A 14,371-nucleotide genomic window follows, 5' to 3' on the forward strand; every position below is an offset into this window, starting at 1 on the left:
TTTTACAAAAGATTCTGCTTTTTCCTATTATGACAGTTATTATGTGATTATTTTTGTACATTAATTTTATCAAATGTTTGACATTCTAACTGTGTCCTATTTTTGTGGTGGAAAGGTGTGTAATAAATACTTTAATGCAGGGGGGAACATAGATAGATAGATAGATAGATAGATAGATAGATAGATAGATAGATAGATAGTACCCCTACAAGGCAGCAGATTTTCTACTCTGAAGAAGAACCCAAGAGATTGACCCCGTACGCTGAAGGTGCCTTCAGCCAGCTCTCAGTCTTCTCTCTCTGTCTCTTCTTGCTAAATGCTGCTGCTTCTCATTTTGATGCATCCAGGCACATACAGCTTGCAACTTCTAACCTGTTGATGAACCATCAGCCAGCCCTTCTGGATTAACAAAGGAATGGTAGGCTAGCAAGCCACCTTAACAATGCCTTCAACGAATGGTTCTTAAAATATTCAGCCTGCAATGGATGAATTGGCACCTCATGTCAAAGCAAGCTTCCGTTATCAAGTGTGCCTCTACACATCCTTCTTCTGCAGGGTACCAGGGTTGCCTTCCTGCCCAGCATCATGGATCCTTTGCTTTTGCAGTATGAATGGTGTTGGCTGTAACTGGAGAGAGACATGAGATAACAGCATATAGCATGTTTTTCCTTCACGATGTCTCCTCACAGTGCCATTCGTTGTGAATCATTATATTATTTTATTATGTGCAGCCAGCTTCTTCCCTTAACGGATCATAACAGATGGGATTATATGGTCTTTCATGAGAACTAACACTAAAGTCTCATTGGAAAGGAGTGTGTGACAGCTCAATGACTGCTTTTGTGTAGCTCCTGTCTTTGAATTCTGAAGATGAAAGGACAAGGGTGGGAGGAAACCAGGAACAGTATTGAGCTGGCAACTGGAAACACATGTCTGAGCAGTTGGGGTCATTTTTACTAAAAACTCTCTTGTATCTTCCTATCTGGTAATATGATTTTATAACAACACATGATACAAGATGATGATATTTAAACAAGTGTTTCTTTAAGGAGAAGATGTATATCATAACTTGCCCTCTTTATTTCACGTAATAAGATTTTGGCATGGATGCTGAAATGTCTGTTTTTCCTGTGGCCTTTATTAATCTTTTTTCTCCCACAAAGAACCTTATTTAAATGTCATTTTCCCCCTGAGCTAGACAATTTAGAATCTCAAAATATACTTACTGCTGCCTCCCAAACAAGATACAGGGTTGACTATTTAAATCATGCAGGCAATTTAGCCAGAAAACGAACATTTTGATGATGTGTGCTTGTATTAGATAAACTGGCTCATATATCTACTCCCTGTCTCAATATAAGAAAATAATTACTTCAGACATTTACAAAAATAAGCAAAAAAAATTAGATCAATATGTATTTTCTATATTTAAATTTCAGTTTGCCTATCAATTTAAAGTTAAGTTTAAGTTAAGCAGGTCTAAGCTTTCCTTCTCAATGGTCTTGTTATGCCATTCATTCTTCCTAATAAAATGGGCAAATAGCTGTTTTCACATTTCTGAAAAAGTTTAGTAGATGCACTAGTCATACTTTAGGTCAGTCCTTTCTCTCCCATCAGTTACGCAAACCAGATAATGATTTCATAAACTGAATGCATGCAAATTACTGTAGAAATAAAGGGCATGAGAGGAGAGCTGGTCTTGTGGTAGCAATCATTACTTGTCCCCTTAGCTAAGCAGGGTCCACCTTGGTTGCATATGAAAGGGAGACTAGAAGTATGAGCATTGTAAGATATTCCCCTTAGAGGATGGAGCCACTCTGGGAAGAGCCTCTAGGTTCCAAGTTCCCTCCCTGTGATCTCCAAAATAGGGCTGAGAGAGATTCCTACCTGCAACCTTGGAGAAGCCACTGCCAGTCTGTGTAGACAATACTGAGCTAGATGAACCAATGGTCTGACTCAGTATATGGCAGCTTCCTATGTCTGCTTCCTATGTCCTATCCAGCAAAGTTAAGCGCTTTTAGGTCCTATTGGTTTCAATGAGAGAAAGCTAAATATGTGCTCAACCCTCCTATTGAAATCAATGGGCAGCATCCAGACTATTGCTTCATTAGTGGAAGCATCTTCTGTTGATTGAAGAAGTATTGTGCTTGTGCAAGTGGTCCTTATGTGAGCACAACACTTCTTCTATTCATGAAGTCTTAGTCTGGATGCCCGTACCCCCATCAAATTTAAAAGCGCAGCATTGACTAGATAGTGCCTATAATTTTACAAAACCTTTTAATATTGCTACTAGTAGATATTCATTTGTGCATTTGTTACATTTTTATGATAACATAAGTGTGTGTATCAGTTAGTAGGCTTGTGCATGAAACGTTTCGGAGGCCATTGTAAAGGCCTCCGAAACGTTTCGGCGCTGGGGCAGGATTCGGTGCTTCGGTGTACTCACCCCCCCGCCGCATTTCCCCCACCGGCGCTCTCAAAATTTCAAGCCCATCAGGGTGGCAGCGTTCCTCCCTGCCGCCCCGTTCCCCCCGTCGGCCGGAACTGGCCGGAAGTCGCGAGCACGCAGGGACCCGTTGTGCGCACGCACGCACAGCAGGCGGGCGGGCGGGCACACGCGCGCATGATGGGTGCATGCGCGCTTGCGACTTCTGGCTAGTTCAGGGGGAACGGCGCAGCAGGGAGGAATGCTGCCGCCCTGAGGGGCTTGAAATTTGGAGAGCGCCAGCAGGGGAAACGTGGCGGGGGGGTGAGTACACCCTCCCCCGCCCTTAAAGTAGTACCCCCACAGGTGCCGAAGCCTATTCGGGCACATCCCTATCAGTTAGTACTTTGCCATGCATGTGTGTGACATACTTTACAATCATGGCCTGTTTCTAACCTACTTGAATGTTTGCTGCAATTTCCTTAATCCATTTTGAAAATGAAAGAGAGTACACATTTATGGATGCCCATGGCCTAGAAAGAATCCTGTGTGACTCAAAGGCTTGCAATTTGGTTTTTAAACACTAATGATTTAAAAATATAACCTCACCTACCTTGTGGTTTTGTTTTGTTTTGTTTTGTTTTGTTTTGTGGGATCAATACTTTGATGAGAAAAGACACACACACAGACACATACAGAGGCGCTCTTACCTCTGAACCATGGGGCCCCGGCCCATGGCCTCCAAGGTCCAGGGGCAGGGGCTTCCCACCTCTGCAAGCCCCCTGCCACCTCTGTGAATTTCTCCACTGCCGCGAGGCTGAACCACCAATCTTTGCATGTATTCTAGCTGCCATGTGCGTGGCCGGAGTGGGGTGGGGGGTGAGCCTGAGCAGGACTCCCCGCATGGTGGTGGGTGCAGCAGGAGTGGCCACTGGGCTGAGAGTCCACTCAAGGGTTGCTGAGGCAGATGGTCCTGCCTCTGCCTGCCGCTACAGGGGGAGGCCTGCTCAGGCTTACCCCCACCCTCTGGCTGCACACATGGTGGCTAGAATACTTGCAAAGATCAGTAGTTTGGCCTTGCGGCGGCAGTAGCAGAGGGGGCTCCCAGCAACAGGGGGGCCTGATGGCAGGGTTGGTCTGGGGACCCAAAATACCTAGGTGCACCACTGCGCACGCGCACACGTGCACCTCCCCTATCTACCATGTCTTCTTTTTTGCCGTCAATAATTTCTTTTCTACTTTAATTTTAAATTACAGGCAGAACTGAAAAGTGGAATCCTGACCTTTCTGCTAAAAACTGGCATTGTTTCCACACATGTGAACCTCTGGTTAGGATTCTCATATTGTGATGGAAAATGGAATAAAGTTATTCTGAAAAAAGAAGGATCGGTAGTTTCAGCAAGTGTGAATGATTGGACAGAGCATGTGGTGCAACCTGGTTTAGAGCAGCTGACTGTAAACTCTCCAGTCTACATTGGAGGAATCCCAGAGGAAGTTCAGAATGCCTTTCAAGAGCTGGGATTAGAGCAAGGTGCGTTACCTCAAGGAAAAAACAAAAGCCTAGGATTGCGTTTGTATAGTGCATATTGTCTGTTTCCTTGTTTATTCAATTTCTATCCTGCCCTTCACTGTAAATATTCTCAAGACAGCTCACACTTATAACAATATTTCAACGTAAGAACCAATACAATGCTGCATATATACTGACAGGAAATGTTTATGTATCGAATGTATATGTATTTGATTAATGGAAGACACCCCTAGGAATACTATATTTTTTGCATTTTTATCATTCCCTTCCTCCATGGAACTCTGTGCCACATAACTCTCTTCCCTACTTTTATCCTCACAACAACCCTGTGGGTTTGGCAAGACTGAGAAGTAGTGTTCCCCAGTGGCATCGTGGCCAGCTAGGGATTTGAACCTGGGTACCGATATACTACTGTATGTATTCTGCTTTTCAGTTCCATGATGGGGAACTTTGAGTCCCATGATGGTCATATAAAAATTTAATAATTATCATTAATATGGTGAAATAATACGATAAAACAGCTCGGCTGCCTTCATTGGAGATGTGGCTTTCCTTTCCTGCTTGCCTGATTAGCAGGCATTACATTAGCCAAGTTTTGGAGTCTCCCGTGAAAGCAAAAGCTCTGGGTTTATGGGGCTTACAGTATAAGTAAGGAGGCGTGGCCAGCGGTAGGTGGCCAGTGGCCACTGAAGCCAGCTACCAAAGGGGGCTTGCCTTTGGTGCCAGGCCTTCAGTGTGGGACTGAGGGTTTTGGCAGAGTATATTGTGATGCCTGTTTTTGAAGCTATAGATAGCTTCTGTTGTCTTAGTCTTGGGTGAGATTAGTCTACAATGTGTCTAGGTTTGTCTAGAGATGGGGAGACAGGGTGTATACCCATTGTTTATTTTTATTTATTATTCATTTATCATATTTATATATTGCCTGATATGTGCAAGCAAGCCACCTGATGGCGCAGCGGGGAATCAACCTGCCTAGAGAGCAGGAGACTGTTGGTTTGAATTCCCACTTGTATGTTTCCCAGACTGTGGGTGGCAGTGATGTAGGAAGGTACTGAAAAGTCATCATCTCATACTGCGCAGGAGGAGACAATTGTGAACCCCTGTATTCTACCAAGAAAACCATATGGCTCAGTGGTCACCAGGAGTCGACACCGACTCAACAGCACAATCTTTCCTTCTTCTTTTCCCCCTGTATAAGCATCTCTAAGTAGTGTACACAATTTAAAACACAACAAATATAAAACAGAATAAAAACAATAAAAACAATTTAATGGAATAAAAAGTTAAAACAATCTCATAGGAAAAAAACAATTAAATAGTTTTAAATTAATTTCTGTTAAAAGCCTGAGAAAACAGCTGTGTCTTCTTGATGGTCTTCCTAAAAGCAAACAGAGGAGATGACAGGGAACATATTCAAAAGCCTTGGGGCAGCCACAGAGAAGGCTGTGTCTCATGTCACCACCAAACGAGCTGGTGGAAACTGTAACTGGACCTCTCCAGATGATCTTAATAGGCAACAGGGTTCGTGACAGAGAAGTCACTCTCTTAAATACCCTTAAACACCTCTTTTAAATACCCTGGTCCCAAACGGTTGAGGGCTTTATAAGTAGTAAACAGAACTTTGTACTCAGAAACATATCGGCAGTTCCCTTATAACTGGTGTTATATGGTTCCTTGAAGCTGTCCCAGAGATCATTCTGGCTGCTGCATTGTGAACCAATTGTAGTTTCCAGACTACATACAAACGTTTGTATTGTATTCTGCATTGTGAACCAATTATAGTTTCCAGACTACATACATACTACATACTATGTAGAGTGCATTATAGTAGTCGAGCCTGGAGGTTACCAGCATATGCACCACTGTTTTAAAGTTATTTATCTCCAGAAACTGGTGTAGCTGACATATCAGCCAAAGCTGATAAAAAGTGCTCATGGCCACTGCCTCAATCTGAGAAATCAGAGAGAGTTTGGGGTCCAGGATCACTCTGAAGCTATAAACATGATCCTTTGGGGTAGTGTAATCCGATCCAGAACTGGCAGATCTAAACCATCTCTCAGGTCCCGACTCCCCCCCACCGCCCCGGTCAGTACCTGACTGGGCAGCTATTCCAGTGGTGTTCAGGAATAGAAGAAGTAGCAGCAAGCCACCATTACAGGGGAAGGGAAATCAGAAATCTAATAACCGTTTCCCCTTCCTTCTGTCATGCCATTTCTTTGGCCTTATGCAACGGTGGCAACTACCCACAGAGCCTTATCTTGCTTCTTTGTCATGGTAGGTCGGTCCAGAATAAATCAGTCTTGCTGCGAGGACCCCCTGCATATTTGTGAGGCCTCCGGCCACCTCTCCACACCCTTCCCTGCCCCACCACGAACCTCCAAAATTTACCTTACTTTAGCCACCAATGTGCGCGGCCGAGGGAAGGAGGTTAGCCGAGCAGGCCTCCCCACTTCCCATGGCGGTGGGTCAAGCGGCCACTGGGCCTGCCTGTCTGGCCCAGCAGTCCTTGCAAACTACGATGTGCTCCTTTCTGTGCAGGCACCTCACAGTTTGCAAGGACTGCTGGGCCAGACAGGCAGGCCCAGCGGCCGCTCCACTTACCACCACTGCCACGGGGCAGGGGGAGGCATGCTTGGCTCACCCCCAACTGCATACATTGGTGGCTAAAGTAAGGTAACGTTTCGCGGTTTGGCGGGGCGAGTGCTGGGTGGTTGCAGGAGGCCCCCCAGAGACTCCCCTGCTCCATTGGAAGCCCCCCCAGACCTTGGAGGCCACAGGTTGGGTCCCCAAGGTCTGGGGGTTAGAGTGCCTTTACCGTCCATGATTAGGCAAGGTAATTGAGAGGGTGGTGGCCTCTCAGTTCCAGGCAGTGTTGGAGGGAACTGATTATCTAGACCCAATTCAAACTGCTTTTCAAGCAGGCTGTGAGGTGGAGACTACCTTGGTCAGCCTGATGGATGATCTCCAATTGGGAACTGACAAAGGGAGTGTGACTCTGTTGGTCTTTTTGAATCTCTCGGCAGCTTTGGATACTATCAACCATAGTATCCTTCTGGTCTGAGAAGGTTGGGAGTGGGAAGTACTGCTTTGCAGTGGTTCAGCACCTACCTCTTAGTTAGATTCCAGATGGTGTCACTTGGAGACTGTTGCTCTTGAACATTTATATGGTGTCCTTCAGGGCTCCATACTGTCTCCAATGCTCTTTAACATCTACATGAAACCTCTGGGAGAGATCATCAGGAGATTTGGGAGAGGATGTTATCAATATGCTGATGACACCCAAATCTATTTCTCCATGTCAATATCATTGGGAGAAGGCACAACCTCCCTAAATGCCTGCCTGGAGGAAGTGATGGGCTGAATGAGGGATAACAAACTAAGACTGAATCCAAATAAGACAGAGGTGCAGGGTCGGAACTCAAGAAACAATTGTGATCTGCTGTTTCTGGTTTTCTGGATCCAAACCTCTCCCTTTTTGTCTCAGGTTGAAGCAGTGGCCAGATATGCTTTCTATCAGCTTTGATTGATACACCAGCTTTGTCTGTTTCTTGAGCTAAACAACCTCAGAACAGAAGTACATATGCTGGTAACCTGCGGACTTGACTTCTGCAATGCACTTTAGGAACATAGGAAAAACAGGATGCTGCCATATACTGAGTCAGATCATTGGTCCATCTAGCTCAATATTGTCTACACAGACTGGCAGTGGCTTCTCCAAGGTTACAGGAACTAGCCCTATATTGGAGATGCCAGGGAGGGAGCTTTGAACCTTCTGCATGCAAGCATGCAGATGCTCTTCGCAAAGTGGCCCCATCTCCTAAGGGGAATATCTTACAGCATTCACATGTAGTTTCCCATTAAAATGAAAATCAGGGTGGATCCTGTTTAGCAAAGGGGCCAATTCATGCATGCTGCCACAAGAGCAGCTCTCCTCCCATAATGTGGGGTTGCCTTTGTACGTAAACCGGTAACTGCAGTTGGTATAGAATGCAGTAGCCAGGTTGCTCTCTGGGTCATCTTGAAGAGACCGTATTACTCCTACATTAAAAGAACTAAACTGGCTACCAATAAATTTCTGGGAAAAATACAAGGTGTTGGTTATAACCTATAAAGCCCTACGCAGCTTGATTGATTGATTAAGTGCTGTCAAGTTGGTGTCGACTCTTAGTGATCACATAGATAGATTCTTTCCAGGATGATCTGTCTTCAACTTGGCCTTTAAGGTCTCTCAGTGGTGCATTCATTACTGTCATAATTGAGTCCATCCACCTTGTTGCTGGTCATCCTCTTCCTCTCTTTCCTTCCACTTTTCCCAGCATTATGGACTTTTCAATGGAGCTGGGTCTTCACATAATGTGTCCCAAGTATGATAGTCTGAGCCTGATCATTTGTGCCTCAAGTGAAAATTCTGGATTGATTTGTGCTATGATTTATTTTTATTTATTCATTTAACATATTTTTATACCACCCAAAACTTAGTCTCTGGGTGGCTTATAACATGATCAATTTGTTTGTTTTCCTAGCTTTCCATGGTAGTCTCAAAAGTCTTCTCCAGCACCAAAGTTCAAAAGCATCAGTACTTTTTCTATCTTGCTTCTTCAGAATCCAGCTTTCACATCCATAGAGTCTCTCGGGAAAAACCATTGTCTGAAAGATTCTAATTGTCGGGTTTCCCTACCCTCCTCTGTGAGACATGGTTGTTTACCCGGCTAAATGGGGGTGGGGTGTCGAGAGGAGCAGAGGGCTCCAGTTGCTGGGACAACTCCAGCAATTCCCTTTCAGAAGCCAGGAAGGGCTCGGAGAGGTGGGCAACAGCTGCTGGGGGATGGGCAGGTGCAGTCCGAGAGACAGCAGAGTGGTGGAGATGGAATAATGATGATGTCTGCTCCACAGCTGCAGCCCTGTGTGGAAATGCTAGTGAAGGGGTTGGAGTTTCAGAAAAAGGCCCCTTGGGAGGCCAGGGATTGGGTGGCCAATCCACTTGCCTGGCCAGGGGAGAAGGAGGAAGTTGGAAGCGGGGAGGAGTGTCCTAAATGTAGGGCTTTGTTTAAGGCAGGGGCTGCCAAAGATGAGACGATCAGCAGGGATGGGGTTTGTTGATCTGGTGGACTCCTGGAGAGGAGCATGGGCCTTTGCTCCTGCTGATAGGCGAAGGAGTGGAGTGAATATACTTCCCTCCTCTCCAACTCTGAGGCAATGCCCGTGCCTGTAATTCTGTGTGAAAGAGTGGGAAGTTTAATTGGAGAATTTCTCCTCCTAAACACGGACACTAATCTTTGTAGGTATAGACATGTCACAGCATCTAAATATCTTTTCCAAGGCCTTCATTGCAACCCTACCAAGTGCTAGTCTGCTGTGTATTTCTTGACTGCAGGATCCTTTACTGTTGATGGTTGATCCTAAAAGGCAGAAGCTATCCACCACTCCAGTGTCTTCATTATAAATTCTGAGGCTGGTTGCTATACTTGTTGTCATTAAAGTTGTCATTGTTGTCATTTAGTCTTCTTTTCATTTAGTGGTAGTCCCATTTTTTCACTTTGCTCCTTGACTTTCATTACTAGAGTTTGCAGATCATCTGCATTCTCAGCTATCAGAGTGGTGGCAGGTTACTGATGTTCCTTCCTCCCACTTTAAAACCACGCTCACCATCCACGTAGCTTAGGTAGCCAGGGTATTTAAGAGAAGGTCTTCTTCACAATGAGTCCCATCGCCCATTGAAATCATCTGGAGAGGTCCGTCTGCAGTTGCCACCAGTTCGTCTGGTGGCTGCATAGGGATGGGCCTTCTCTGTTGCCACCCCGAGAATCTGGAATGAGCTCCCTGCTGAAATAAGAGCCTCCCCATCTATGACAACTTTTAAAAAGTCTCTAAAGACACATTTATTCACCTAAGCTTTTTAACTAGACTTGTGGTTTTAAAATGTTTTAAGGTTTTAATTCCTATTTTAGTTTATTTTATGTGGTAAACTGCTTAGAGATGGAAGTTTGGGGTGGTTTACAAATATAATAAATAAATAAAACCTATATGGATATTCCCTGACAGGTCCACAAATGTTCTACATAATAACTTTTTAAGTGCCTTGCTTCAAAATTCAATATGACTTACACACAGAATTCAATTTTTAAAAACTTCCCCCTTGTTCCTAAGACAGGAAACAATAATTGGAGTTAACAAGGCTACATACCGTGTTATCAGAGATTTGTGGTTGTGTATTTGAAATTAACCTAACATTAACCCATGTGCAGATCTTGCTGCTTTTTGCTAAGGAGAGATGTGCTATTTCTTTCATTTCAATCAGTAGGCAGCTCCAGCCAAACTCAGAGCTAGGACTTCAGCAGCATTCTCGGTTCATTGAAGTCAGATCCCTAGTGAGGGTACAAAAGACTTTTATGTCCAGAGTCTCTGAAGATTTGGGGGTTATCCAGGCTACCTTCAGGTTTCTTTGGGTATGCAAGAGTTTGCATATTTTTCATTATTGAAACCAAAACAAAAGCAAGGGCAATCATAGGAATACAACCAGGCAAAATAAAGAGGAAAGAACCCACCCGTGACTAAGATGAAGATATATAAAAGTCATATATTGCAAAAGACAATTAGAAGTATATATTGATAATCAATTGAGAAATAGTCAGATAATTTCTTATTTCTTACAGTTGTAAGAAAATTAATAATTGAACCAAACATGACAATTCAAATTGAAACATAAATAGTAACATATATAATTTATGAAACAAGGCAAAAGGGGGGTTTGCTCAAGACCTAAATGAAGTAGGTAGGACTCTCAGCTGGCACAGGGTGATGATGTCTGAAACACGGCTGCCAAAAGAAATTGTGGATGATGTAGTCTCAATACAGTCCGTGCAGAAGTTGAAAGATTTCAGATTCCAAAAATAAGTCCAGCTGAGTGTAGCCTCAGTGTAGACACAGTGGAATGTAGGTATAATCAGTCACAGGCTACGCCCCCACATGCCATAATAGATGAATGCAAAGTTCATATATCAAAACTTCATACGTCATACGGCTCTTCCGGATATAAGCCGTTTCGCGGAGATAGCTTCATCAGCCTCCTCTACCAACAATAATACCAGTACCCCACTCCTCAGGCTGGATAGAACCTCTCAGTATTGTCCGGCATGGACTGTATTGAGACCACATCATCCACGATTTCTTTGGGCAGCCATGTTTCAGATATCATCTTCCTGTGCCGGCTGAGAGTCCTACCTACTTCATTTAGGTCTTGAGCAAGCCCCTTTTGCCTTGTTTCAGAAATATCTCCTCCAGATGTCTTGACCATCATCATCATTATTATATATTCTATTATTTATGTTTCAATTTGAATTGTCATATTTGGTTCAATTATTAATTTTCTTACAACTGTAAGAAATAAGAAATTATCTTACTATTTCTCTATTGATTATCAGTACATATTTCTAATTGTCTTTTGCAATATATGACTTTTATATATCTCCGTCTTAGTCACGGGTGGGTTCTTTCCTCTTTATTTTGCTTTATTTTTCATTATTGGCAATCCCAACCCTACACTGTAAGTAAAAACTTACCTAGACCAGTATCCTATATGATAATTAACACATTATACCTCCAGCTTTGACCTTGCTTTTGACTGCTGCAGTTCATAGAAGAGAATAGTGAGAGAGAAGTCCCCACCAAATCACCACACCAAACCATCAGGAGTTTGGAAGAAATTTTTTTTGCAGAGTCCAAAAAGCGTGACTTTGACCCATGCTGCCATGTTAGGGAGAGAGATAGTAACTTATGCCATTCATAAGTATATTGGCGAATACATCTATGCTGCATTCAGCCATTCTGAATGTTGGAGTGGGCATGTGATTTAGGAATGACTGCATCTCAGATTTGCAGTTGCCTATTCCTTGCTTCCCTGAGGACCTAACTGAACAACATGCAACATATTGTTCTGTAACAATATGTGTTACAGAATTTTGACTGCTTTTTTGTATAAACATTGTTATAGGAGAGATTATTTTTTTAATAGAAAAGTGGCATTAGGGCTTAACTCTTTGCTCACCGCTTTTCTACTGCAGTTCTCTGTGTCTCATGTTTATCCTGACAAACACACATCAGGAATTTCACAGGAATAAAAGAAGCTGGTGCAGCATGGGTGGGGTGGTTGCTGGAGGAGTAGCAATGGAAAAGCAATGGTTGTAATTGTTGAAATTGAAATATTGAATTGAATTGAATTGAAATTGAAATATTGTAATCTTTTATTGGCTGTTTTTATTGTTTTGTAAACCACCCAGAAAACTTGCATTTTGGGCGGTATAGAAATGTATTAAATAAATAATAATAAATAAACAAACATTCCAAGAAAGGATTATGCACCTCCCTATCATTTCTTCATTAAAAGTTTCCCCTCCTAAAGCAGTTTTTCAGTAACAAAAGCAGCCACCAGAGTTTTATTACATTTGTTTGTGTTTAGTGATGTGCAGTTTCAAGATGGAGTGAGGACATACGGCTCTGCCCTGACACACTCAGTCACTGAAAGCAAAGTGCTAAATTAATGCTGCTTTCCTGATGCTTATATCATGGTTGCCATTTTTAGAATTCATATTCCATTTGTGATAATACACATTCAACACTTTCCCTGTTATTAGAATGGAGGCATGTAGCTACTAACAACATAAAGTTATATTCTAGTTATATTCTGAGAAGGGGTTTCTCCTATATTGCTTTCCTTGGTCAAATATATGATATGAATCAATGAAATAACAATGAACTGTAAAAGGCTGATTTCTCCAGATCAATATTTTGCACCTGTTTCATGCTGATGTGTTGAAACATATGGGAGTATGAAGCAAAATTAAGGTTTCCCTTATAGGTTGAAATGTCAGTGTACAATTCAGTATGATACTAAAATCAAACAATGTTTGCTCCATATAATATGATTTTTTTAAAAAAAAATCATTTCTCAAACATAATTTGAAGTTTAATATTTACATCTAGCTCTCCATATCACTGAAATGTAGCACTGTAAGAAGCAAAACATGATTCTTAATTAACAACTGAAGCCCTTTATGTGATACTAATCCCTTACTATTTGCTAGGTTTTGGTGGCTGCATGAAGGATGTTAAATTTACACGAGGTGCTGTCGTTAACTTGGCATCTGTGTCCAGCAGTGCTGTCAGAGTCAATCTGGACGGATGTCTATCAACTGACAGTGCTCTTAACTGCAGGGGAAATGACTCCATCCTAGTGTACAGAGGAAAAGAGAGGAGTGTTTATGAGAGTGGTCTACAGCCATTTACAGGTACCACATTGGCCTCTTATATGAATAGCTGTGTGGTTTTGGTTCACCTTGCAATAATGTATTCTCACATTTAGAGTCTCTCTCTTTCTCTTTCCTTCTCTCTCGTCTTTAAGAATATCTGTACCGAGTAATTGCTTCTAACAAAGGAGGATCTGTGTCTAGTGCCTGGAGCCGTGGCCGCACAAGAGAATCGGGTAACTGATGTTCTTATGTTTTGTTTCCATATCAAAGTTTCAGGTTGTCAGTATATATAAAAAAGGAGAAAACAGACCAGACTGTACTCCTAAGCACACTTGAAAATAAATCACATTGAAATAAAGGGGATTTATAGTCTAATCCTAACAATATTTATTTGTAACCATGAAACCATGGCCACAGATTGACACAGAATTTTAACTGCACTGGTGTACATTGATTTTAGTGAGCTTCAGGACACATACTACTTACTTGGCCCATATCTAAATAATCTCATTCTCATATATTCTTTAACAATCTTAAACAAAAATATGTATTGATTTTCTTTTATTATTATTATTATTATTATTATTATTACATTTTATATCTGCTCTTCCTCCAAGGAGCCCAGAGCGTTGTGCTACAAACTTAGGTTTCTCTTCACAACAACCCAGTGAAGTAGGTTAGACTGAGAGAGAAGTGACTGGCCCAGAGTCACCCAGCTAGTTTCATGGCTGAATGGGGATTTGAACTTGGGACTCCCTGGTCCTAGTCCAGCACTCTAGCCACTATACCATGCTGGCAAGTCACATTTCTTTCTGTAATATACAAGTAGGTATTTTTGGCAATATATGTTGACACAGATCTTCTGTGCATATGCTTTACAAGTATGGGAGAAAGAAACATACAAAGTTAAGAGATCAAGCCATATTGATGTACTCTAGTTTTAGTGGTGTAACCCAGTTCTGTAGGTGCAAGACTTTATGTGAGCTGTAACACTGTAAATGAGCCTTGTTCAAATCTGACATCCTAGAATGAATTTCACCCTCAACCTTCTGATTTCTTTTACCATTAACAACTGATCTCCTGCTGTCTGTATTGCACGAATAGAATTCTCCCAATTGCTGATATAAAATTCCAAAATAATTCTAGTATATAACTTTCCCAATTATCTCA

The 14,371-nt window shown here is 42.4% G+C and overlaps 1 protein-coding gene across 1 annotated transcript in view; it reads left to right on the top strand.

The window, feature by feature from the left end:
* Nucleotides 1-14,371, top strand: part of USH2A (usherin) — a 784,926-nt gene that overhangs the window by 260,467 nt on the left and 510,088 nt on the right. The window contains exons 26-28 of the mRNA XM_053283338.1: nt 3,683-3,956; nt 13,037-13,240; nt 13,354-13,434. Of these exons, the coding sequence (XP_053139313.1) occupies nt 3,683-3,956; nt 13,037-13,240; nt 13,354-13,434 (559 nt within the window). The remainder of the gene's footprint in view (nt 1-3,682; nt 3,957-13,036; nt 13,241-13,353; nt 13,435-14,371) is intronic.

Source organism: Hemicordylus capensis, chromosome 1, assembly GCF_027244095.1.
Source record: "Hemicordylus capensis ecotype Gifberg chromosome 1, rHemCap1.1.pri, whole genome shotgun sequence".
Lineage (NCBI taxonomy): Eukaryota > Metazoa > Chordata > Lepidosauria > Squamata > Cordylidae > Hemicordylus > Hemicordylus capensis.